The sequence below is a fragment of the Ammospiza nelsoni genome, chromosome 17, assembly GCF_027579445.1.
Source record: "Ammospiza nelsoni isolate bAmmNel1 chromosome 17, bAmmNel1.pri, whole genome shotgun sequence".
In the NCBI taxonomy this organism is placed as follows: Eukaryota; Metazoa; Chordata; class Aves; order Passeriformes; family Passerellidae; genus Ammospiza; species Ammospiza nelsoni.
Window position 1 is genome coordinate 9650820 of NC_080649.1, and position 27037 is coordinate 9677856.

Below are 27037 nucleotides of genomic sequence, written 5' to 3' on the forward strand. Positions count from 1 at the left end.
AGGAATATAAAGAAGAGGCTTTTATAAAAGGAGCATTGTGCTAGGGGATCTAATTGCTTTCTTAAACAATGGAAGTGCAACTGATGTCATCTGGCTGGATTTATTACTGGATGATATTAAACACTAGGAAAATGAGGATGGAGATTACCAGAAGTGAGCCAGAAAGAGGGAAGTGCTGGCTGAAAGGAAGCTGGTACCAGTGCTCTGTGGGAGTTGATCTGGGACGTTCTGGTTTCATGTTACCGTTAACAACCTTGACATAAGAACAGGTCACCTAACAAAAGTAGGAAGGCACAGTCAGCACACAGTTGGATTGTTATTATGCAAAAAGAACTGGTTGATGTGGCTTTTTGGAGAGAAATGCAATTCCAATAGAATGAACAGTTCTTGGAAAGAAAAATACACAATGCCCCTCTTTCCCATGACAAAGAAATGTGGAAACCTGGGGACTCTTGACTCAAGAGGAAACTGAGGAGGAAGAGAGCTGGAGTGCAATGTTCAGCAGTGGAGTCAGGGAGCTCCTGGGGACATCCTCTGTAAAACTGCAAGCCTGTCAGAAGAGGTGATTCCAGGAGAAGTGCTAATGCCACTGTGTAAGGATGCAGTGACACTCTATGTGGAATATCCTGAACATTTTCAGTTACTTATATCCAAGAAAGACTAATGAAAACTGTTAACACAGTTAACTGTAACAGGAGGATAATCAGAGAATGAAAAATCTATTTCTGAGTAAAGAGTAAAGATTTCTATGTATATCTAGGAACACAGGGGCTGAGATCTGTTTATGTAGAGTCTGTATTCCATCAAGAGGGATATTCACCACAGAAGGAAATAAGTAGGTTTCTTTAAGACCTAAAATCACAAACCAATTTCAGCACAATAAAAATTGGTATGACAAATTTAAGATGAGCAAAGTTCGGGTTTACACTTCTGCTGGCATAAGATATAGAAGAAATGCACCTCCTGGCACAGTCAGAGGTGGGGTTCTGTGAAAATACCACAGGAAGGGTGAAAATGCACCTTCTGTCCTGCTGCGTGATCATTCTGAAGCAAGAAGTTTGTTTGCCTGTTGAAGCTTGACCTTTATGAAAGCAATGCCTTTCAGTACTTGTTTGGGTGTTAAGATTCTCCTTGTATACACAGAAATCTGACTTCACAGACAAAAAATACTGATGGTCTCAATTTTATAGTAATAAAGCAATGTTTTCTTAGCTAACTAAGAAGTCAAAGTAAGAAACCATTTTATTTTATTTGCTGTGTTTGAAGTGTGCCAAAATGTGCCCTTATAGAGTACTTGTACACATGTACAGGAGTTCTGTTTTCACCATTCCTCCAAAAAAGTATTTTGTGAATTTGATGTGATAGTCAATTGTCTTAACGTTTTCACATTATTTCCAGTCACTCAGGCGGTTGACGTTTTTAATGTTTCTCTTTTTCCTTGTATTTTTTTTAATACCAGTATCCACCTTTAACCTCTCCAGTTCCTGAGTTCCTCAAAACTCCCTCTACAATCGAACAGCACGTGACTCGTTCCACTGCTGCAACCACCCTGACCACAACCTCTGTATCTGCAGCAAAGCCTGGGCCAACCTTAGTGAAGGTGGGTTTTATATGGAGGATAACTGAATAGAGAGTCACTGCATTCACAGTCTACCTGCAACCAGTGGTGAGCAGCATTGCTCCTTTTTCACAACTGTTGTCTCAGTTGTTTTAATGTATAAGCAGAATGCATTGTGAGGGAGAAGTTCCTGTACCCTTGTTGGGGATCAGAAGAACATACTCAATTCTCTTTTCTGCACCGACTTTGCCAGCAGCATTGGAAACCTTTCAAATACAGTTAGAGAGGGATTTCTTTTAGATGTCCATAATGTTTCATTTCAGTAACTCCACTGTCTTCAGTTGTGTTAATGAATATTTGTATGTAGACTTCTACTTACCTACATGAAATGAACTCAGTTAAATGTACCAGGATGACCTCTGGCAGTCATTTTCTAATATAAATTTGGCTATATCCTTTGAAATCACTGGATATGTACCAGCTTACTTAATGCAGGACCTTAATTCAGATGTGCCCCAAAAGAGGCTATCTGCGTAGTGAACAGGCATGGATCAACACAGCATTTCTGCTTTGATACCTTCTGTATGATTAGGTAACTGCCTTCAATTTTCCCCTCAAAATAGTTTCAAAGAGCTTGTAAAGGAAGATAGTTTTAATCACTTGAGTGTTGCTAATGAAGATGTTGCTGCCTGTAATTTACAGGAGTGTTTGTCCATGCTTTCAGTCTAGACCTCTAAGTACCTCAGATGTTTACAGATGGAATTTAGAATACTGGCTTTTACTTTCACAAACTGCTAAGTGGCTTTGAATTTAGCTGCTTAAGAAGAATGCCTCTTTGCAATGACAGGTCATGACTAGTAGAATCCTTTAGCTGTGCCAGCTTTGAGAAACCATTCAAAAACTGTGATTTGATGACCCCTACGTGTGCAGGAGATAAGCCAGCTGGAGTATGTTAACCTTCCAAGGATGGTTCATTTGGGGATGTTTTCAAGGACAGTTGTTTTCAGCAGCTCTCTGAAAAAGTGCTCTGGTATGCTGCATCTCTGAGCCATGCATAACTGCTTGAAGTGACATTTGTTGTGGTTTTGTTTCAATCTTTTCCATTCATAAACAGCAAAGCCACCCAAAGAACCCAAATGATAAACATCGGAGCAAGAAATGTAAAGAACCTAAGCCAAGGGTGAAAAAATTGAAGTACCATCAGTATATTCCACCTGATCAGAAAGGTGAGAAAAATGAGCCACAGATGGACTCCAACTATGCTCGTCTGCTACAACAGCAGCAACTGTTTTTGCAGCTGCAGATCCTGAGCCAACAGCAACAACACTACAACTACCAGACAATTCTACCTGCACTGCTGAAGTATGTGAAGCATTGTTTGTGTCCTTTTAAGAAAAAACATATACATCAGTTATAGGCTTAGGGCTTTAGAAGTAAACATGGTTTGAAAACATTAAAGAGAGAGTTGGAACCCAAGAAAACTTTAAATGGTGTTTTGCATCACTGTGGGTATTATTTGCCTTATTTAACAAGGTGTGAGGTTGTTCTCTTGTTAAAATAACCCTGAGGTCTGAGAAGCCTTGAGGTGGTCCTAGTTATTTTTATGACATGGAAACAGAACATCCTACCTGTCAGATGTGTTTTTTCTGACTAAATGCATATTTGAAACTCAAATGCATTTGGGTAAAATCAAGAAAGTTTTGACACCATTTTCACTCAAATGTGAGCTAGGTAGGCAGGAGAGAAGCTTGCAGACCATGTCTTTAAAAAAGACATGCACTATTCCTGTGGGTTTATTTTTTTTACATCAAATTCACAAACCACATCCTTGCAGTTTACAAATAAGACATATCGGTCTTTTTAGATATGATAAGATTTGTCTGTTGTTTATAGCCTCATCTCTAATGCTGGTATGAGTTCCTCATTAGTACTGATCTTTAGCACTTTTACCAGTGAGAAGTACACTCACTGATTTATAGGTAGAAACAGTCAAAAAAATAAATGTTTAAAGAGTTGCCAGCATCCCATAACAAAACAAGAAGTTGACTATCTGCAGAGTTTAATTCTCATTATCTAAGACCAATCTTTTCCTAGAAGTGCTTAAAGTGTAGCATGCCACTGTCACACAAGCCTAAATTCAAATTGACTTTCAGCTATTTTTTTAAAATGAGTTTTCACTGAGTTCTTTTTCTTCGGCAAGTGAGGCTAGAAAAGTTAAAGCTACCATCTGTGGTTGTATTTATAATTACCATGTATCCTAACATTTGGACTGGCGATGTTTCTGCCTGCTTGCCCACGCTTCTTATGTTCCATTTACTGACATTTCAGAAACATTTCTTCATAAATCAGCTGAACGAAATCAAAGAGCTGACTTATGATATCTAGTGTAAATGGTGGAATTTTAAATTTTTTACAATTACTTCAGAATCCTTCTATGAGATTCTTGAGTACAGCTGATAAAAATGCATCATCTTCAAAGTGAACTGCTTTATGTCAGTCCATACTGTGTGTGAACATTGGACATCTATGGAAGGGTTGCATCACAGAGTTCAGTGATGGGAGGGTGGTTATTGATGCCAGACAAAAATCTAACTAATTGCCTTAGCTGGTGATTAATTTGTGTAAATAGAGTTTGCAGTCCATAGTGTTCTTCAGAGATACCATGACAATAATCAAAACTATGAAGCATAAATTGGTATGCTTAACTGCAAAACCAAACCAAAATAGCAACATACTACTCTCTGTTTTCCTGTTTGTTTTGTTTTACTGAAAATACTTAACAGTAATGTGTTAGGTTAAGCATAGATTTGTAAAAAAAGTTAATTTGTTCATTAGTTTCACAGACATGAGATTCAGAATCACAGCCTCTTGATTGAAAACATAATATATTTAGCATTGACTTTCTTGTCCCTTTTTTTCCTATTACTTGAAGGCCACTGAATGACAAACAGAGCAACAATGGGAATTCACCACTGAATACTCTGAACAACAACAGTACACCAACATCAGCTGCCAGCTCACCAAGACAGACCAGTAATGTTCCTAGCAGGAAACCAGGTCCTCTACCTTCAAGCTTGGATGACTTGAAGGTAAAAGATAAGAGGGATTTGTCCAGTCCTGTGCATTCCTGTAATTCATAACTTGTGAACTGTTACTGTTGAGAATATGCCTGGCAATTTGTACCAATGAAAACTGTCCTTTCCTCCTAACTGGTTAGAATAAGAGTGTCTAAGTTTTCACACACAACTCTCCTGGACTGAAATGTTTGATTCCTCATATGCCTATGTTCCAGAACTGACATTTCTTTCCCAAAGAATTAGAAGAGGAGGAATTTCAGACACATTGTAATGGTCCCTCACTATGACACCTTGGGTAAGATGTGAGGTTCACTTCATGTGAAGTTTTTCATCTCAGGCAGATTTAAACACAGGAGCAGTAATTTCCTCCTGACAATTTCAGTGTATCAGTGAAGAGGTTTAGTTAAGCAATATAAATGAAAAGATGCCCTAATACTCTGAGAGGTCACTGCTATAAATAGAAACAGAAATAAGACTATTTATAAAGAGAGAACAGAAAAGATCTTACCAGAGTTCAACACCACATATGAAAATGAATGCTAAATTCCAAAATTTATTTAAGTTATAACTGTTTAGACTGTTCAGCTTGCACTGTGAGGGCATTGCATAGGATCTTGTTCCTTCTGAAATAAATGAGAAGGAATAAAGACAAATCTGAAGCAGCTTGTGGGGGTTTAGGATTCAGCAGCTGTAGGAATGTGCCAAACTTCAGCAGCAGCATAGGGACATCTAGTGGGCAATTAATTCCTTTCTCTCTGCCTTTACCAACGTTTGTGAGGGGTGGGAGGGAGGATTCTTTTAGATTTGAAGGGATAAAATGAAGAAATTTCTGAAGATTGGATTCTCAATGTGGTAATATATTATCCTAAGTTAAAGCCAATCTTTTAATATGAAATAAATCAAATGCAATTCAAACAAAAACATTTGAAATCAGTTTTCCAGTCCTTAAATTTTTAACTAAAAACTTGTGAAGATTTTAAAGTTAATACTAAAGTTAATGGAATTGTGCTTTGCAGTGATTAAAGCTGTTCACTTATCTATTTCTTGGCACAATTTATTGGTATTCCTGCTCATGTGGTAACACTCACATAAGCCTTCCTTGCAGACCTGTTGGTGTTGGTTTTACCTTTGAATCAGCTAAATCAGTTCTGAGTTCAGAAATGAATTGTTGAGAAAAAAAGAGAAAAATTAGAACACACTCTCAAGTGCAGAGGGTACCAGACTGGGGGAAACAGCTGATGGTTATTGGCTAGGGAGTTATTTAACATAAAATTGCTGTGGGTTTTAGAGATGTAAAATATATTGCTGTGATCTTCTCATCATTTCCAAATCAAAAATACCTCCAACTTAAATTCTAGGCCGGCTGAGTACTGAAATACTACTGAGGTCACTACCTTTTGTTCTATTAGAGGTAGCTCTAATATGCAGCTCTAATATGTGGTGCATGTTTATGATAAACAGAAGTCATTCTTTGTGACTACTTTTCTTTAACTGATATTTTGAAATATAGAATCAATTTACATTCAACATATTTGCACTTTACTTTGTCTGTAAGCTTATTGGAAAAAACTGAGAACATTTTTCTGTCAGAAAGCAATTTTGACTGCTTAAACTGTTTTTGTAAAGGAAACACAGATGGCACATAGGGTGACTGTTTGGTTACTAATTAGCAAGAGAGCCTTTTGTGTTTGATGAGTCTATTAAATCATCAGCTGACCTGATAAAGTTTCTCAGAAACAGATCTGTCTGTCCTGATGGTGTAACGAAGGGGCTCAGCGTGCTGCTGCTCACTGCTTTTATCTGCACTGCTGCCATTGTCTGCTGCTTTGCTACAGAGGTTTTTAGCTCAGAACTGGAGCTGTAGGTGCATTTTTTCATGTTGAATATTTATGAAAAAACATCATCAGTTTGCTACTATTCACTGTACAGCTGAACACTGCTAAGATTTTGGCCACTTAAATACTAAAGTAAGTAGGTGGTCATGGCAGTGTGTTCATAGATAATGCATGCTGTCAGAACCCAGAAATTTAATAACTAGCAAATATGGGAATGAAAATAATTTTCATTATTAAGATGTAATAAGAATGCCTATCAGTAAGTTTTAATATTTTCCTTTTTTATTATAGTGTTTTATTTTATTTTATTTCAGGTAGCAGAGCTTAAAATGGAGTTGAAACTGAGGGGATTACCAGTGTCTGGAACAAAAACAGACCTTATTGAGCGTCTGAAAACCTATCAAGATCTTAACAACAATGGGGTTGCTACAAGTACCTCTGTGACAGTGACGACTTCTAGTGGGGCCACAGGTAACACTGGGGAAGTGACTGTGGCATTTCCTGTTGCAGCAGTAAATAAACCAGTGGCTACTACAATATCCAGCTTCCCTACGGAAAAAACACCTACTGCACCTGGCAGCAAAGCAGTAAATACTGAAAACGTCAGCTCTCCCCTGCCTATATCTCCCTCTCCCTCTGAACAGTCCAGTCTAAGCACAGATGACACGAGTATGGCAGACACTTTCCCAGAAATGACCATGATGTCACCATCCCAGTTCCTGAGTACTTCACCCCTGAGGGCAAGTACAAACGAGGATAATCAGAATCACAGCAGTGGCAGCATCTCAACCATGGAGTTTGATGTAGCAGAAAAGGACCGCAAGCTTCAAGAAAAAGAAAAACAAATTGAAGAGCTCAAAAGAAAACTGGAACAAGAGCAAAAACTTGTGGAAGTATTGAAAATGCAGCTTGAGGTTGAAAAAAGGGGACAACAGCAACAGTCTCAGACTTTTGGTAACTCAGCTGCTTTGGAACAGAAGCAGTTCAGTGGTGCTGTCAAAGATGAAAGTGCCCCTGCTGACTGCTCAAGTACCAGTCAGTCTGTCCCTGTGGCCAGCCATTCCTTAGGACAGCCCGTGTACACCGCTGGCCACAATCCAGTTGCCAAAAAGGCAGTTGTTATCAAGCAGGAGATACCTGTGGCCAAAGCTGAACCTCACAATGCCATTTCTCAGTTTTATGTTAGTCCACAGAGGCAGCCACAAACTGCAGTTGTTGCCCAGCCTCAAGCTTTATTAACTACCCAAGGAACTGCCCAGCTGCTCCTCCCACTGTCCATCCAGGGACCCAATGCTGCTACTGCAGTGCAGTTACCAGTTGGAAATATCAAGTTGCAGGTAAGGGTGTTTCTATTTTTTTTATCATGTAACCTGCATGGCAGTATTTCATAACTTAGTGTAAATAGGTAAATGTGCTGCTTGTAAGATTAACTTAAAACTCAGGCTTAGCCTGTTTCTGCTTAAGGGAAACAGTACAAAAGCTTGAGTTGATCTTGTAATACCTGCTTCTAATACTTATTTCTTTGCAACTTTGTTCCTACTCTTTCCTGATAAGCAATTGCCTTACCATGTACTGCCCCCATGCACAATTTGATTTAAGGTAGCATATACCATCATTTTGTTAACTGCAAATTGTAATAGATAGCTACAATCTCAGTACTTTGAGATAGCCCTGTTTGCAAAACATATGTGAACTACCTACTATGTGGTGATGCTTCAATATATTTAAAAATGTGAATGCCAGATTGTACAACTCTCCTGTGGACTTAGAAAAAGAAACCATGGTTGTGCAAATATTATTTCTAGGCTGATTATGGGTAGTGAATAAATACAGCATAAACCACGACAGGCTATAAATACAGATGTACAGGAGTAATCTGACCAAGCTGAATCAGTGTAACCTGTTGGTCTGAACTAGGAATGGTAGAATTAAGCAGTAATGCATTTCCCACTGGCACTGTTGGAACATCCCCTGTCACCCATCATGGCAGCTAAGTATTCTTCCAGCTGCAGTGAGTCCCTGGCTGTTGTGCATGCTGTGGGCCCAGGCTTGCTGCAAGCCTGTGCAGCAGCACATCCACCAACCTTTATGAGGGGTGGAAAATTCTGGTGAGAATGGGCCACAGTCTGCAGTGCAAGAACTCTTCCTAGGAGCCATACACCCAGATCTCCACATGAATTGTTCTAAAATCCTACTAGAATTCTGTCACAACCTTAAGCAGCTTGTCCTGGTATTTTACTTCATTTATACTCCAGAAAGTTTTCCACTATCACTTAAAATTGTTTTTAATGAGTTGGACATACTTCTTGCCTTTCACTGGCCATGAAAAATTACCATGGTCTTAAAAGCAACCTTTTAAGAACCTCAAGCCAGTTCTTACAGTCCTTTCTGACTGATATCTGCTCTCTCTGTGCCCTGTTATTTTTAGCATTTCCGCTGGGCTCTCTCCAGTTTGTCTTTGTCTTAAACTCTGTTGGCAAAATAAACATCACCTTTTAGCTGGGAACTCCCCAGTACCAAACACAGTAACAGTTTGGTTTCCTGTACAGTTCCCACTCATCCCTCCCAGAATACATGTTACTGCTATTCTGCATAAGGTGTGCGATAGATTATGTAACTTAGTGTAAGATACAAATAATTCAAATATTTTATCTTCATCCTTTAGGCTCAGTCACAAGCTGGAATACAGACCCCATCACAAATACCTGCTCCTATTTCTTCCTCTGGCCTGGTGCAGACAGCACCTCAGATGCATGCTCCACAATCAAAACAAAATACCATCACGCAGCACGCACTTGGTCAGAGCCAACAAGTCAGAAAGGTTTGTGGATAGCAATAAACATGAAGATAAATAGTTGTATGATCTAGTTCTAGACAGTGCTTTGGGAATCTTTTTTGTGTTATATACAAATGATCAAGTCACCTAACATCTGTACCATATTTTTCTGTGTGATACAATGGGCTTGTAACTCCTTCTTTTCCCAAATTTTAGTCTGTGTAGGACTTTATTTTTCAGTTGCAGATATATACATAGTCTAAAGACTTTTTATCTTAATGGTACACTTAGGCCATGACTCCTGCTCCATCCTTCCTCACATTTGGCACAAGTGGTGCGTGCCAGGTATATTCCAGTCAGTTTCTCTTATTTGCACTGGCTCTAAATAGGAGATTCTCATAGGCAGTTCTTAAGAGAAAGCTTTTACTTAGGACTTCAAAGATTTATTCTTTTATAGAAGTTAATTCTGGTGTTCTGACTTTCCTTGTTGATTTCATCCCTCCTTATGAAGAAAGCTATGGACTCAGATCCTGAGGATGGTAATTCCAGTGAGTCCAAACCCTACCATACCTCTTCCTAAGGAATGCAGGGGATGGTTCAGAGAGATCCTTCTCTTCCTTCTACCAAAAACAATCAGCTCTGTAATGTCCCATTCCAACACATGTTCTCAGCACTGGATGTACAGTTGTGACTGCCCCTCCAGTCATGTTCATATGGGAACTGATACCAACCCATCAGCACCATTCATCACAAAAGAAAGGCTTTCTCCTCCTCTGAGCCTCTTCTAGACTGACCCCTGTTATTAGGAATGTGGACATTAGTTTTGGACCTTTATTGCATCCTTATCAGTGGACATCAAGGATTTTCAGCCTGCCCCTAGGGACAGATAATTGAGAAACAGCTCAAATTCCAAGATGAAGAGGGTCATTTTTACAGTATATTATGTAACTGTTACATCTCAGCCTTCAAAGTTCTTATTTCAGTTTACAAAAGTGCATCATGAACCCCATGTTCTGCTGTGATTTGGGGATTGTCCCTGAGTAACCTTATCTGCCTGTGCTTGGGCTCTTGTTGCAGATAAGAACTTAACTTAGAGGATGTACAATTGTGCATTGCCATTCTCCAGAGAGCTGGGTAATAAAGGGGGACACAGCTGAAAGAGCATCAGTACTCTTCACACTGCTTGTTCAATCTATGTCATTTCATGGACATTGAGGTTATCCTCCAGGAGTCAAAACTGACATACATCCAAAAAGCAGATTTAATGCAAGTTTTCTGGACTTTGGTGAGGGGCTAATCTTAGCATGTTAATGTAACAGGTCCTATAGAGAAATTTTCCAGTCATCCTGAGGCATGTACTTGTAACAGAGACTGGCAGCTTGCTGCCATTGCTGCCTCCAAGTTCCTTGAAATGTCTGTAGGACATTTTCTCCAGTCCTCCCCACTATTCAGATCAGTTGTCATGAAGACCACAGTTCCCAGCAGAGTTTGCAGCCTGCTGTTGCATTGGTTTTAACATCAAAATGAAAAATATTGATGAGATACAACAGATCAGGACACCCCTCATGCATGCAGCATTAGATCTACATCCATGACCTAAGATTTGTCACCTTTGTTAGAAAGGTATTTGGGAGTGATGCTGAATTTACAACAGCCTTACATGCTGATGCATTCATAGCTTCTCTTTATCTCCCTTTAACTCAAAAGTATGAGAAACAGGATTCTGCTGGAAATCATTTGCAATGAGTATGTGGACTACCAGTTGAAGAAATAAAAGGTTTCATATACCAGTAACCAAACTTATAGTTGATACCCATGTTCATCAGTTTTATCTTTTGCTTTTCCCTCAATCCTCATAGATACCTGTAGTTACTTTCCAAAAAAAATTAGAATTATATGACAGACAAACCATTCTGCCTTAAAACTGGCAGGAGAGGGCAAATTGTGTACAGTTTGTGTCGGGCCAGAAATAAGCTCATGTTATTGACTGTCCACTAGATGGGGAAATCATGGATATTCTATTGAACTGTTCCATACACTTTCCTCATGCTTCCTGGAAAATTGCAGGAAAATGTTTTTAGTAATGAGTGATGAAAGAAAGTATGTCAGAGCACAAAGTTTCTTTCAGAAGCTAACTGTTCTGAATTTAAAAATTATTCCACTTAAAGGAAAAATCAGTATAAATAACATTCAGTTAATAGGGAATTTAAGCAAGCAAGTATTTTTAAAACAAAGGTCCATTTCATTAATGTAATATATCCAATGTTACCTTTCTTTAAAAATAAAAAACCCACAATCTGAGACTGATCTGTTAATTGTTTTCAGGTTTTTCCACCTGCCACATCAAATGCAGTATTTTCCTATCAGACTGCACCAGTTTCAACACCTTCACAATCTTTTATTAATAAAACATCAAACTCTAACATTCACCCTGGTGGTAATCAGGTCCCTTCTGTGCAGAATGGACCTGCTGCTCCCAACAAGGTAAGGATATCCTAACAATCTTCCATAAAGTTCATGTTTACATTATTATTATTCTTATATAACATGTGATTGTTTACATATGGCAGTTCACTCAAGGAAGAATGTTTTGTAGATTAAAATAATGCTGATATGTGCATATGTGTTAGAGGGAGAAATAAACTTATTTTATTTTATCCTCTGATTACATTAATAAGGGGACTGATGTGACAAAATAGAATAATCTGTAGAGCTTCATACATCCTCAATTCACTAAATCACATTATTTAGTCATTATTTTGTTATTTCATGCAGCCTGGGTCTCCATCTCAAGCCCAGCCTTACATTGTTCAGCAGCCCCTCTTCAACAACACAGTGTCCAAGACAAAAGATCCTCCTCGTTACGAAGAGGCCATAAAACAGACCCGCAGTATTCAGCCATCGCAGCGTGAGGTACTTGCCTTCTTCAGGCTCTTAAAAACAAAGCTTTTCTCTGTAATTACCAAAACCATTGCTTGGTTTAGGTTTTGATTTTTTTTGTTTGGTGTCAAGATTTTCTAACATACCCTGTCACTAGTTTCATAACTGTGTTTAACTACAGGACTCCTGTTTCATTATTCTATTATTAAAGCAGCATATATGTAAATAAGTCTTACAGTTCCCAGTGTGTGATACATCTAGTTGGGATAATGCTGCTGGTACTAACAGTAACTAGCCTTCAGATGACTTGTTTTGAGAATGTGGGATACCCAAACCTCACACTTAAGAGAGGAAATAGTTTTGTATTTTCCAAAGTGAGTAAACGTGAGGAGAATGTGTGTGAATGTGTTTATACACACAGGCAAACACGAGCATAGGTGCTTGCTGGAAAAGAGTCTGTACTGAGTGATCTTGGTGAACAGTCCTGTGTAGTGCTCTGCCAGTATGAGTAATAATGAGTATTCCTAATGTTGTGTGTTTCAGAATGCAAAAAAGAATTCCAAAAGATAAAACCTTGTAGCCCCTTGTGTTGGTTGGGTTTTTGTGGTGGCAGATCTGAGGCACAGCAGTGGGTGCCTAATGCCCTTTCCTGTGTCCTTGGCACATGTGGGACATCGCCACAGGGAGGGCACAGAGGTTGTCTTAGGTCACTCTGTCACTACCAGTCAGCCAGGGACTCCCCAGTGGATCTCCTGATGACAAATCACTTCCATCCCTGGAGTACAAGCAATGGTTTAAAACACTTCTTCAGACCTTCATGAAAGTCTCCACTTTTTCTAGACTTTTTGAATGAGTGGGTTTGTGGGGGGTTTTCTTACCTTTTGCTTAAGGTTCAGTTATTTAGGGGATGGCTGTTAAAGATGAGCAGTTCCTGAAAGCTTACCCCCTCCCCCTTAAAAAATAAAAGAATATAAATCTACAAATTGGGAAGAAATCCCAAAGACACCTAATAAAATGCATCTTACATGACTGACATTTACAGGCTATCTCTGAGAGACAGCAGAGCAGGGTTTGCAAGCCCAAAGTGCTGCAGTTGTTACCATCCTGGTACAAAATGGGGTTAGTAACTCTCCTGATCCCTGGCTTCCTGCACCTCTCTCCTAGGTTGCCTTCATGAAGTCTTTGTCATGCTTTTTCCCTATTGCTTTGTACTGAAACCAACTACAGAGATTGCAAATGTCTCTCCAAAGTATCTGTTTTCTAGCTAGACAATTTCCTATTAAGGATTTTAGTCTTTATTATAGGTTAGTACTTACATACTGTTGATGAAAACTAGGAAAAATAAGCATAGGAAAAAATCCCACATGAAAGAGAATAACCCTGTTCTCCTGCACTACAGATTTCCAGTGCACACAGTCAGCAGATGGATGATCTTTTTGATATTCTCATCAAGAGTGGAGGTAAGCTTATTGACAGCTGTGTGATGGAAAGATTTAAAACCTGATCATAAAAACTCACTGCTATCATCAAATGAGAATTCTTTTAGGAACAGGAGTTAGAATCTAGCGAGCCTGAATGAAACTAAATTTTTGAAAGTTTGCTTGGTTCCTTATTAAAAAAAACATTTACCAAAACACATACAGTCAACCTGCTGTGGAACTTCATGGTTGCAAATTAGCTCAGGCAGACCTGTACAATAATCTCTACAGCATTCAAATGATTAAAATAACACTTTAGGTTAGCACATACGTACTTTATCAAAATCGGAAAGGTTGAGCAAGTCCATAACATGTTTATTGAAATTATACAAAGAATAGAGTAAGATAAGAGTTCAAGTATGTTGATAGTAAAATTTCATTAAATATAACCCTGTGTTATCAACTATAAACATCAAAGATACGTTACTGGGAAAAGTGTGCGTGAACTACATGGAGACATTAATGAATAACAATTTTATGTCAGTTAAAATAAGGGAGCTATCAGCAAGGCACTGATAAAACTAAAGTAATAAACAGAGTAGCTCAGCAGTAAAAGGAAGAGGCTTTCAGCCATAATTAGGCTTAGGAGCCCAAGAAGCCATTACAGTAGTGGGAGATGTTGTGCCAAGTGATTCAGTTAAGGGAATGGATTATAACTGCTGTCATGTAAGGATCCTGACAGGAGGGAATGCCAGGGCAGAGGGACTGGTTCTGGGCTACTGGAACACTTCAGCCATATTCTAAATATCAGAGTATTTTTTTTCTTTTTCAATGCAAATTGCAAGGTCACCTGCAGAAAATATGAGTAGACTGAGAAAAGTAACTTGAGTATTCAACAACTCAAGCTAAATTAATGATCATCTTTATGAAAAAAACAAAGTAAAAAAGCATTCAGGGCTGTTGCAATTAATGTAAGTAAGCTCTGCACTGAAAAATGTTTCATTTACTAAGGTACTTCAGGAGAGTGAGAAGGCTGTGGGTTTTTGCTTGGAAAACCAGCACAAAATATATTGTCAGGTATATTTTTTCTGCTAGGAACATCACTTGTGCTAGAGGATTTATTTGCATATTTGTCTGTCTTGTTTTTGGGCTTCATTCATGCCTAAGAATAAATTGGAATTTAGGCTTTATTTCCCCTTATTGTTACTGCCACTGTCTTATATGGAACTTCTTGACAGAAGTGTAGTTTTAGATTCTAGAATTGAGAATAAATGCTTCTTAATCACATCATTTCATCTCATGGGCTCTTAATTAACCAACGTGGACAGTACTAAACAGGGATGAAACTGAAAATTGGTTCTATACAAGGAAATGTGTTAGTTCCATAATTATTCCAGTTAATGAGAAGAACTATAAACATGAAGGAGGTTAAGGTAACATCTAGAGATAAATTCCTTTTTTGATCAATATTCATGCTAATTTGCTGAGCTATCACTGAAAGCAGAACTTTGGGACTTGTTTAAAATACTCTGTGGTTCATGGAGGCCATGCCAGAGTCTGATGTATGTGAATGTGAGTGGAGCAGCACAGTGACTGTTACTGCACTTAATTCACTATGGATGCATCCCAAAATGGGCTGGAATTTCTCTGTAGGGGGCTATTATATCGTTATCTGTTTGAATTCAATAGTGGGCTTTTTTTATTGCAGAGATTTCCCTTCCAATAAAAGAAGAACCATCTCCCATATCTAAAATGAGACCAGTAACAGCCAACATCACTACAATGCCAGTGAACACAGTGGTATCCCGTCCACCTCCGCAGATCCAAATGGCCCCTCCTCCTGTGTCCTTAGAACCAACAACCAGTTTGTCTATCAGTTTGGAAAACCAACTTGAAGCCCTCTTGGATGGAACTTTACCATCAGGTAATGAAATTCCTCAACTGACAAGCAGTAATGAGGACAGAGAGTCATTTTCTTTAATTGAAGACCTCCAGAATGATCTGCTTAATCACTCCAGCATTTTAGATCACTCTCATTCACCCATGGAAACATCTGACCCACAGTTTACTACTAATAATTCTTGTCTGTCTCTTGACCTTCCCGATACAAATTTGGACAATATGGAATGGCTGGACATTCCAATGCCCAGCTCCTCATCTGGACTCACCCCTCTCAGTTCTGCTGCCCCGAGCGTGTTTTCCACTGACTTTCTAGATCCACAAGATCTACAGTTGCACTGGGATTAAGCTATAGCCAATGAGAACACAACCTGCAAGTCTCTCTACACAGAGGTCCATTATTAAACCATTCTGATTGCAGTTAACATAAACTAAGACAGTAATGTTGGGAAGAACAAATGCTTGAAGCTAATTCCTTATTGATTTTCAAGTTTACAACAGCGAATCACTTTATGCACCTATCAGTAATGCAGATCAGGGCCCTCTGGAAGCTGTATTTCACAAGTCAAGAAAGGATGATTGTACTTTGTGATTAAAAGTACCCCAAGGTAAATGTATCACAAATATTTAAGAGAGAAGTTACATCTCTGACTTTGTAATGCTTAAATGAGCAACACAACATGACTAAACTGAGTTCTCTGTATTGACCCAGTGAGCAAATGGCTGGGGGAGGGGAGGTATCACTGCACTTCATTGTTCCTGTGGAAAGCCTGAGCCAGGTTCAGAACTAATTGTGAGGGCAAAGGCAAATAGAAGCACTGGCTGGTTCAGTGAAATTTCATATCTCTAGTCTCTTAATTTGTTCAAATTGTTTTTATATTTTGCTTTTGTGGATTTTAAAACACTTCCCCCATTCTTTAATCATGAGGGAGGAATTTACCTGCATCCAAAGGGATATTAAGTGTAACTGCAAGAAATCCACTGTAGCTAATGCCAGGTAATATTGAGAACACTGAATTTTCTATAGCAATGCTCTGGATTTAATAGCTAGGTTTTAATGTGTATATCAGACAGTTATTTGTATACTCTTTTAACTTTATATAGCTTATTTTTGTGAACAGAGGGGAACACAGTGGTCTTCAAACAAGAGATTATTATAATGGAAGTAAATATCCTATTTTGCTTTGTGTTTGAGGATATTTGTTAGATCATTGAATCCAGTATCTCAATATACTAGAAAAGTTTGAGGAAGTAGAAAAGTTTAATTAATAGTTGTATACTACAATCCTGCAAGCATCTATGCATAATAGTCCCAATGCCCTCAATAAAAGATGTTTGTAGGATGAGATCAAGTTGCAGGGGACAGTGCTGACAGGACAACCATAATTTCTCAGTGAACACTTTGTCTGTTGAACAGCTTTGTCTGCCACTACATAACATCAGGGAAACCAACAGAGAAGCTGCTCAGTGCAAATCCTAAACACCAGGATCAGAATGTACTGTTTGTGATAAGAAGGCATATTGCATATCTGAAACAGAGAATAGCAAAAATTAAGCTCTTACCTCACAGCACAGCACATGAATATTTTTTTGTTGTTTTAAAGCCCATAGTTGTTGTTTTCAGAGTCTATTTTGAAAGGAGTAAGAAAAACAAAAAAATCAAGTAGAACTAATATACTTTGACATTCTATGGTTGTCTCTCAGGTAATAGTTGTTAAATGTTGCCATAGATGATGGAGGCTTATAATCAAACACAAAATTGGAATTTCCTATTAGGGAATTCCTAAATTAAGATAAAAGGAAACACTCCCTGTTTCCTGAAATACAGAAATATTGCATATTTTCTAGTCTGAAAACTGATCTCATTGCATGGTTATTTCCTCACCAACAAGTTTCAAAAATAAAGTTTTGTAGGATTGAATGAAAAAATGCCCCAAAGCTTTTGCCTACTTCTTAGAATAATGCTATGTATCAAAGAAATACTGAAAACAGTAAGTAGCTGTTAGCCACTTAGCAACCTTCACCACATTTTTCAAAAATTAAAACACAACACAATCATGTTAACATCAAACAAATACTTTTGTCAGAAAATGTTACGGAATTAACTGAAAATTTGCATCTCCAGATATAACGCAGTCTGGTTCACTGATATGGCAGAGTTCCATTGGCTTCAGATAAAATAATGGATTTCATCAGTGATTCAGGGTTTGAACTGATACCATATGTTTGCATCATATCAATTACAGCACTTTAAATCATTTTGTACCTTCACTGGTTTTACTGGCCAAGAATTACTGTAATATGAAAGTAATACAAGAAACAATCTTTGGAGATTTTCACTACACACAGTTGAAAGACAGAATTCCTTATTCCTTCTTGCTGTGCCTACAATACTTGAGTACAATATTACATGGGGACTGTCTGCCTTAAGTTTTGATGGTATAGGACTTTTCAGTAACAGTGAACACTTCACATTCAACTTTTTGCATTCCTGTTCATCATCCAATATTGGGAGCTGACACTCTGAGATATGAAGTGCCCTCGGCTGTTACGAGAATAAGAATTAAGGACTCTTGGTCTGATAGGAACAACTCTGAATGAAATATAGTGTTCTGCAGTACTGTCAGTTTATTATGTGTGATACACCAGACATCATACAATATATGTGTGGTTAGAGTTATCCCTTTTTGACCCTGCCTCCTGATTAAATGAGAGGCAAGTAAATTAATTTTTAGAGGACAAATTAACCTAGAGCAACTGTACTGTCGTTTTGGATGTGCATGTAAATACAGCTTGAAACTGGCAAAGTCATCTTGCTACAAAATTACCCTTATTGGCAGTGTAGAATGTTAATTAATCCATAGGAATCTTTGTGCAGAAATAAACCCAAACAGTTGGGATGTCTTGTTATCAGTACGGTATAGCTTTCTGCTCTGAACGTCTATTTGAAAAAAAATAAAAATTAAGGGATCATTTTAGTTTCTGAAGTACAAATATTCTAGTGTAGGGAATGTGTGATTACTTTTCTGTACATTTCAGAATTGTGTATTAAACCTTATATAAAATGGTTTGCTTTAGACTTTGTTCTGAAATGTGATCTGTTTGCCATAGTTGTATATGCCTGTTTATGGCAGAAATAGGTTTTGCTTAGACTTTTGTGTGTGCATGTTTTACATGAAAATTTTTGTAGCACAAATACATCTTAGAAATTTAATTGTGCCTGTGCAGTTTGACTGCACAGAACTGAATCTTTCTCATTAAGAGAACAGTTGCAAAGGAATGCACTGGCACTAAATTTGCCATTTAATGGCTGCAGTATACTAACAGAATGCATCCTATCAAATGTGGTGTTAGTGGGTTCTTCAAAGTAATTAAGAATACCTTTTAATCAGTATGAAAATCAAAAGTTGGTTGTTTACACATCTAGACAGAGAGAGCTCAGACAATGTTTCCCTAGGCTGGTGTTACTCAGGAGGAGTCACATCCTGTGTTCAGTAGAGAAATGGAATTTGCTGCACACTTGTAGTGCCCTTCAGCATCAAGTTACAGCAAGGAAGTTTACAGGCAAAATTTTGTTTAACCTTAGAAATAGTTTAAAAAGCACTGTCATACTCTCTCTGACAATAAAATTAATTTTTGGCAGTTGTTCTCTACAGAAATTTAAAGTGTAATCCAGCAACATGGGCTTGCAGACCTGCAGAATTAGAACTTCAGAAAGCTGAGGCCACAGCTTTTAGAAATGATCACTACTTAATACTGACATTTATTTCCCAGGTATTTCTAAATTCACCAACAAGAGTCATGTTCAGAGAAGATGGTGATCCAAAGAGAAGTGTCAATATTAAACTTTTTCTGTTACATAATCTCAAGCATTCAGGTGCCTCAAAAGTGTAGAAGTGTAGGCACTGTAATCAGAAGACAAGTACAAGCTGCTGAACTATTTTCAAGGCAGAGAAACTGCAATTACAGGATACATTGAACTGGAAGGGCATTATGTAATCAAAACACAGGAAAGTTCACCGATGTAAACAGTTATTATTTGGATGGCATCTTAAGTGTATTGTAAACTTAAAGCAAACTCTATTAAAACTGGAAAAAAATCTTCCACTTATCTCTAATAAATGTTCTGTTGAAACTCTTTGTATTGTGGTCTGTGAAGTCACCTTTCAGTGACTTCTAGACCATACCCTGGGAGGTGTTTTATGTGAGATCTGTGGAACTGAGTTACACATAGTATATACATGGCCAATAAAGAGCATCCATAAAAACCTGAAATAATCTCAAATATTCCTTTGATACCAGTTTGCTAGGAATAAAGTGCAAAAAAGAGACACCTACATCATTCTGTAGTGTCCAATACTGAATAGAAAGTGTTTTTAAGTTAAAAGTTCATAAATGTATTTGTAGAAATCTAGCCAAAAAAAGCCATTCTAGCTATGAGAGCAAATTCTCAAAAAGAAAGCAGGGAATGGTTAATAACTATATAATCATACTATTTTTATAAAATTATACAGCTCAGATATTCAAAAGACAGCCTAAAGTAAATTATAATAATATAAAAATTTAAATAGGAACCAAAGCATTGCCATTTATATTGCCAAAGGAGGCACTTTGTATTTTAAAACATAGGAAATTAAGTCCCCAAAAGTGTTATCCGTACTTTTTTAAAATTAAGGATGTAGATATTTTCAAAGCTGTTTTTGATGTTTAACAGTACAGATTTGTTTTTGTTGTTTGAGGAATTTGTAGTAACTAATAGCACAGGCTTTTTTTCCTGATAGGATTTTCTTCACAGTACTGCTTGCAGTAGAAATAACGCTAACCCGAGTAGGTGTTTCTCTTCTTATTTTCATAGTCATAATTATGTCTTAGCATCTCATTTTGTGAAAAGAAGCAGATAAACACCTGTCTCTGGGGCCCTCTTCATTTAAGCACTACTTTACTAAATGCAAATTATGGCAATCAGGGCGTCAGTTTATGTATTGCCTTTCTAGAACCATGATGCCTTTGTATTTGCTGTTTGCACCCCTAAAATCAATTCCATATGTTTGAATGCCATATGTTTTGCACATTGTACTGTATATATGTAATGCATACTGTATTTTTATATGTGTACTACATTTATCAAATATTTTGTACATAGTGGCAATATTGTAGCTACTGAGGAAATGTTTGATATTTCAGCATTTTTGCTAAGTGTCTCAAAATAAAAAAGGAAAATTGTGTTCATTTGTCCATGGTTACTACTTAAAATGAAAATATCATTCTGAATTTTATGGGTCTGATACATTTGGCCTATGTTCTAACTACCTTTCTCACAAAAAGGAGTAAGAATGAATCTGCACTTCGACAAACTCCAACATAATTATGGTTTGTCTTTAAAATCAGAGCCAAAATCTGTAAGAACAGAGAGTTCCTGAACCCTTGAAGTTTAGGTTTGGATTTCCATTTTTTTTTCAGCAATTTTTAATATAGCATCATTTACTCATAGAATGGCCTGGGTTGCAATGGACCTTAAAGTTCATCTCATTCCCTGCCCTGGGCTGGGACACCTCCCACTGTCCCAGGCTGCTCCAAGCCCTGCCCAGCCTGGCCTTGGGCACTGCCAGGGATGGGGCAGCCCCAGCTGCTCTGGGTGACCACTGCAGTATGTCAGCACCCTCACAGTAAAGAATTTCCTCCTCATACCCAATCCAAACCTACTCTCTTTCAGTTTGAATCTGTTCCCCCTTGTCCTCTCACTACAAACCTCTTGGACTAAACTTTAATACATGATTTTCCCAAATCCTTCCAAGGTTTTCAAGATGTGTTGGGTTGTGAGATTTTGTATTTTTGATTTGCATTCTGCTCAGCTTCTGGAACACCTGAATGCATTTTTTCAGGAGTATGAGCTATGAGCTGTTTGCACAAGCTTCTTTTAAAGATGAAGCTGTTTCATTTAAATATTTAGTGTTACACTTCCCCTTGGGAAGGCAGTCCTGTACTAATCACCCACCCTTTCCTCATTAAAGTCTGTTCTACACTGATAACATCAGAAATTTTGATACTTGGCCAAATATTAAAAACTCCATAAAGTAGTAAGCAGTAATTAAGTCAGTAAAACTGAAAAAATTAAAACCTACTAATAAACACTGTAAATTTCATATAATACCTTTTCTCTTTGAACTTTAACCATTTTAAAAGCTTGTGGGCTGTATGGGCCACAAACTTACCTTTGATATCACACACCAAACACAAATACTGCAAAACAAGTGCAGCACTTTTTGACCATGTATTTGTGCATTAAAGAAATTACAGCTGGAGTATAACAGAGATAAAGCACTTGTTTGGTGCCAGCTGACAGTCTGGGGGCTTGATTGTTTTACAGTGACAAAATATAAACACATAACCTTCTTTCACAAGTTGTGTTCATATTACTATTTGATGTAAACACAAAACAAGGCTTGATAAAACTTGAGATTATGCTGAGTGAACCTCTTCCACAGGCTAAACCTTGATTTTCAGTTAAAACTCAGTTTATTCAAACATGCTCTACAGATGGCCATCAGCACATTTGTCTTGACTCTGTTGCACATTCATTGCCATTTACTCCTGCCTATTGGTTTCTTGTTTATTGTACAGATGTTGCTAGAGGAACATATTCCTTAGAGTATTTGGAGTGTCTCAAGTAGGAGATGTTTCTTTGATGGCAAAGAAGTCACATGGATTTCCCCACACCTCAAAGTATAGTGCAACTTTACCAAGACATTCTTAATGCAAAATCAAAGTAACAAATTAGAGCTGCTGAGAGCCAACAGCCAGGGCCTGGGGTTTTTTCTTCAAGTGTTCATCCATAAATGAAATGAGAAACTCTAAGATAAATACTTCACTTCTTGTAAAAATATTACCTGTGAGTCTCCAGTCTTCTGTGCAGAAAAAGGACTGCAGGGCCATTCTGCCATCTACTGCATCATTCTTGAGCTCCTTCCAAGACAAGTGCTGTGGATTAGAAAGTAAAATAGTGAACAGAAACATTCTTCATACAGCTAAGACAAAGCTCAAGTAGCTGCAACAGCTCCTCAGCATCCCATAGCAAGTCTTTATAAAACTCAATTGCACCACATCTACATAAATAGGATTGTTCCCCTGAGTGTATCTCAGAAGAGTCAGGGAATGTGTTGAAAGGCCTTGTTTTGCACATGGAAACAGACACCAAATCAGCAATAGAGCCCTCTAACACTTCCCTTTTGAAAAACCACGTTGTGTTTAAAAGAAGCTTGTGTCAGAGGAGAACAGCCCTTAATGCACAAGGAGGATTCAGCATGGAGGAAAGGCTTTAACACCCAGCTCTACCAAGGGTAAGGGCCAGCATGAAAGACACTTCCAAACAAAAGTATCCAGACACTGAAAGGGCAATTACAATTTTTTTTAAATCAAGTTAACCTTTTTAATTATAAAAGCTATTGTGACAAATCAGCTCACCATTAAACAACACTTTGTTTAGATAGAAACACTTTCTCGAGGCACACTAAGGAAGTTAGGCCCAGAGAGTAGACAAATTTTTTAAACTTTAATAAGCATTTCCTCTTAATCTAGTTAGAAGATCTATATGAATTCAAATTGAAGTTTCCATCTCCCCATACAGTTATGGAAGAACTTGATCAATAGAAGTTGATTTACCATTAAATACTTTTCCCAATGCCAAGCAAATACATTTATTACAATGTAGTGTATTTGAAGACATAAAACCCACATGAATTCCACCAACAATTCAAATATTCCTTCCACTCACCACAAAATTACCTCTCAGCTCATAAGGATCAAAACCCATTAATAAACACAGATATGAGCTGCACAGGAAGTGTGATGACAAGTTACAACTGGCAAGTATGGCACATAAAAGAGCATATTTTGTAATAAGCAAGTAGGCCAGAAATGGTATATCATCAGTCAAACATGAATGGTTAAAACAACTCCTTTCTGCTGCCAGCTTAATACTAAGAGTAACTCCTTCAGCCAGGGGAGATAAGTGGCTCTCTGAGGTCACCTGTTCATAAACTCACAGGTGTGAGAGTTGAGGGAGGCAGCTTCCACTCCTACACACCATCACACTTTGAAATGCTGCAGTGATTACACTAAGACAAAAGCAGAATACAACAGTGCCGTTCTCATTTCCTAGCTTTCCATAGTCCAGATGAGGGCATGTGATGAACAAGACTAGCAGAAAAATTCCAGCAAGCATTCAGACTGCCAGGCCATCAGTTATGCCCATAGGAACTGAAAAACCAGGTCACTTTCAGGGCAGCTTTACAAGGGCTGACTATCCAGTAAGGTAATTTAAATTAAACACCTTTCACTGCAGGGCAAGCTCATTCAAATCACTCTGTTTAAATACAGGCAGGCCTAGAGTTATCACAGACAACCTAACAAATCATAAGTTTTAAAGAACTAAAATATTTTCATACATTCAAGGCATCAAGCATAACTTTCCATGATGACAGTTCAAAGGATACATAAACATTCCCCTCCTCACTGCAGGGTGGTTCAACTACAGGACCTTTGAAGGTCTCTTCCAAGTGAAGTTATTTTGGTTCTATATCAGCCTTGTAAGGCACCTGCATTACAGCACTACCAAATCAGTGCTCTAATCCAAACCTTTACAATGGCACCTCTGCAATATGTTCACACGCTTCTTCCACAGGAAACCAAAACCACACCAAAAGGAATATAAAGCTTGGGATATCAAGCAACAGTTTCATGGAGAATTTAAACAGACCTCCACAACACATTAAATGAAAACTAAAACCTTTGTTTTCATGTCACACTTGTAAAAATCTAGGAGATCCTGTCTAGAAAATATCTAGTATCTTTTCTGCAATTCATAACACTGAGTTTTTTGAGGGAACAGCTACTGGGCAGCAAGTGTGTTTAATTCAGTATTTACCATTTAGTTATCCCAACGTTTTGAATTCCTGCTTCTCTTCTTGGAAGAGGAAAACTTTAATCCCGCTTTTTTCCCCCTCTCTAAGCCGTGCCGGCCGATGTGAGGCCTCGAGTGCCGCCCCCGGGTACCGCGCCCTCACAGCTCCGGGGCGGACACTGCAGAGGGCGCTGCCCTCAGAACGCCTCCACAGGCGGAGGGAGGCTCCGGGCAGCTCCAAGAGCGAGAGCCAGAGGGAGACGAAGGGAAAGCGAGGGCCAGAACGAGACCGGGAGCGGGGGCAGCCCGGGTCGGTCCCTCCCTCCCGTTCCGCCCCCTCAGCCGCCGCCGCGCCCTCAGCGCCTCAGGTCCGCGCGCCCCCGGCAGGTGGCAGCCCAGGCACGCGCGAGGGCGGGCCGTGGGCAGGCGTGCGGGAGTGGCGCCAGCGATAGAAAGGCGTCAGGAAGAACTCTTAACGCAGGCGCGGTGGCCAAGTGGTAAGGCGTCGGTCTCGTAAACCGAAGATCACGGGTTCGAACCCCGTCCGTGCCTTGGCGGGTCCGCGCCGGCGGGAGCTCCCATCTCATTTTTAGGGGAAGGCAGAGCCCCGGCCCCGGGACCCTCCAGGGAGCGCCCGCGACCCGCCCGGCCCCGGGCATGGCAGCTCCGCAGAGCCGCGGCCGCCGGAGCGCGCTCGGCAGCAGTAGCGCTACGCCCCCGGGCGGGTCCCCGCTCCCCCCGAGCGCAGGTACCCAGCCACGGCTCTCGCACCGGCGGCAGCGGCTCCTCCGGCCCCAGGAAAAGGTTCTGGTCTGTTGTGGTGGATGTCGTGCCAGCTCTGCCTTCACCTCGGTCGTTCCTGCCCATCCCTCAGCGGCTGCATGACCGCCCTTCTCACATCTGCAGGAGCACAACAGTTTTCCTTCGTTTTTCCTTGGATTCTAAGCCTGCTTTCAAGAGACCCTCAGCTCAGCCTGAAGAAACAAAAAATAGTTTGAAATGCGAAAGGCCAAGATGAGTGCTGAGGTCTAGTGGAAGTTATGTCAAACGCTTTTTCCACACAACACTATTGAGGCAAGTGCTGGTGCCTACCTTATCACGCAGTCATTCCTGGGAGAAACAAGTGGAGCCTCTGCAGGATCTTGTTTGAAGAGATCCTCCAGCTCCTTTAAACTCTTGTTTGAAGAGAGCCTTCTCCAGAGGCTGCAGCTATCAAGATCATCCTGTAATCCCCCAGGTCCCTTTCATTAGTTCACCCCACCCTACCACCATGAAATTAGGTATTTATTAATTTGGTTCTTTCTTCTGATTGATAAACCATGAGGTTTCTTCATCTCTATCACTAACCACTTAAAAGGATTATTTGCAATCTGATTAGTCTGTACTTTACATTTCCTATTTTCTAATAGAAAAACCTCCCTGTGACACTGAAAATGGGTAAGGAAAGGGTGCAGTGGTTATCTCACAGGAGCCCAGCAGTGCTCCCCTCCTCCAGTGAAAACAAACACTGAGTGCTTGGGACACAGCTGATCCAGCAGCACCACAAGTGCCCAGGAGGTCCAACTCAGTGACACTGATGGGACCAGCCACCAAACCTTAACACACAGTTAAGGGTTGACAGCACATAAATGCATCCTAACAGTGTAAATAAGAAAAGAATTATTAATTGAAGGAAATCTTTATTGATTCATGTTTGATATTTACTTACCATTTGAAATTTTACTGATCACTGTGTCTACACACTCAATTTTATTCTCTACCTGACAAATCTTCCTCTCATATTCTGCACCATTATTGTCAGGAGTATAAACTGTATATTTGTTGTATGAACAGAAATAAATGTCCTTAACTATTTACACTGGATTTTGTAAATATTCTTACATATTTTTACTTAGGAATACAAAGGACAGTGAGGTACATCCATGTCCCTGAAACTACTTTCACAGGAGGGTTGTGAAAACTCAATGAAAAAATCAAACTCAAGGACAAAACACATATCTGATAAATACTGCTTTCTGTTTACTACAGTGTCACCCTCTCAGGGAGGGTGGAGATGAGCCACCTTGCCACTGATGAGTAAAGCTTTCATAAATTTGTGCTTGTTTTTTGGAAATAATATAGGGCAAAGCCAGGTATGCACAAGAGCTGTGGCTGTGTCCGACCCTCTTAACGATGGTTTGAGGCCTGTGAGTCTGTGTTAGATGACACAGAAATCAGGTAACACAGCCTGTTTTCCAGTTTGCAGACAGAATTTATATTCTGTTGAGCAACACTGCTGAACTATTAGCATGATAACAATGTTGCTAAGTAACATTTTAAGACATGTCTTGTGGTTATCTACTTGAAATTAATTTTGTAATTAGAAAACTATCTGTGCACTCAAAGCCTAGGAGAAACTTGTGCAGACCAGAAACAGTAACTCCAGCAAGAGTTAAGAGGTAGAAATAATTAACATATCACACGGGTCTACTGCCACAGTGGATTCATTTACTTGATGTTAGATCTTTTTTCAGTTTTGCGCTATTTGCCTTCAACTTTCTTCTTTTTAGATGACACAATGCCCAAATTTAAAAATCTCTCCTTTTAGGCCAGGTTTTCTACACCTCTAATCATCCTTGCTACAATCCCCCCAATCCTCTGCAGATGCTACATGTTACTGTTGAAGTGAGCAGCCAGCAAGGATTAGCAGCAGAGC

The 27037-nt window shown here is 39.1% G+C and overlaps 1 protein-coding gene, 1 long non-coding RNA gene and 1 other non-coding gene across 6 annotated transcripts in view; 2 read left to right on the forward strand and 1 right to left on the reverse strand.

Annotated features, from left to right (window-relative positions):
• The window catches only part of MRTFB (myocardin related transcription factor B), a 66492-nt gene extending 45824 nt beyond the window's left edge, over positions 1-20668 (forward strand). For 3 of the 4 annotated variants that reach the window (XM_059484484.1, XM_059484485.1, XM_059484487.1), the window contains 9 exons: positions 1460-1600; positions 2673-2920; positions 4491-4647; positions 6785-7807; positions 9136-9291; positions 11572-11730; positions 12022-12159; positions 13526-13586; positions 15253-20668. In XM_059484484.1, coding sequence (XP_059340467.1) covers positions 1460-1600; positions 2673-2920; positions 4491-4647; positions 6785-7807; positions 9136-9291; positions 11572-11730; positions 12022-12159; positions 13526-13586; positions 15253-15791 — 2622 coding nt within the window. In that variant the 3' untranslated portion in view covers positions 15792-20668. The remainder of the gene's footprint in view (positions 1-1459; positions 1601-2672; positions 2921-4490; positions 4648-6784; positions 7808-9135; positions 9292-11571; positions 11731-12021; positions 12160-13525; positions 13587-15252) is intronic. The other variant, XM_059484486.1, reaches the window with a different exon arrangement.
• LOC132081018 (uncharacterized) lies at positions 7148-25773 on the reverse strand. The gene is made up of 4 exons (XR_009419630.1): positions 25435-25773; positions 25114-25316; positions 22331-22421; positions 7148-7294 (listed from the first exon to the last, which is right to left on the reverse strand). It is a non-coding gene; the product is annotated as an uncharacterized LOC132081018 (long non-coding RNA).
• Positions 24823-24894, forward strand: TRNAT-CGU (transfer RNA threonine (anticodon CGU)). The gene has a single exon. It is a non-coding gene; the product is annotated as a tRNA-Thr (tRNA).
• Positions 25774-27037: the final 1264 nt, after the last annotated feature.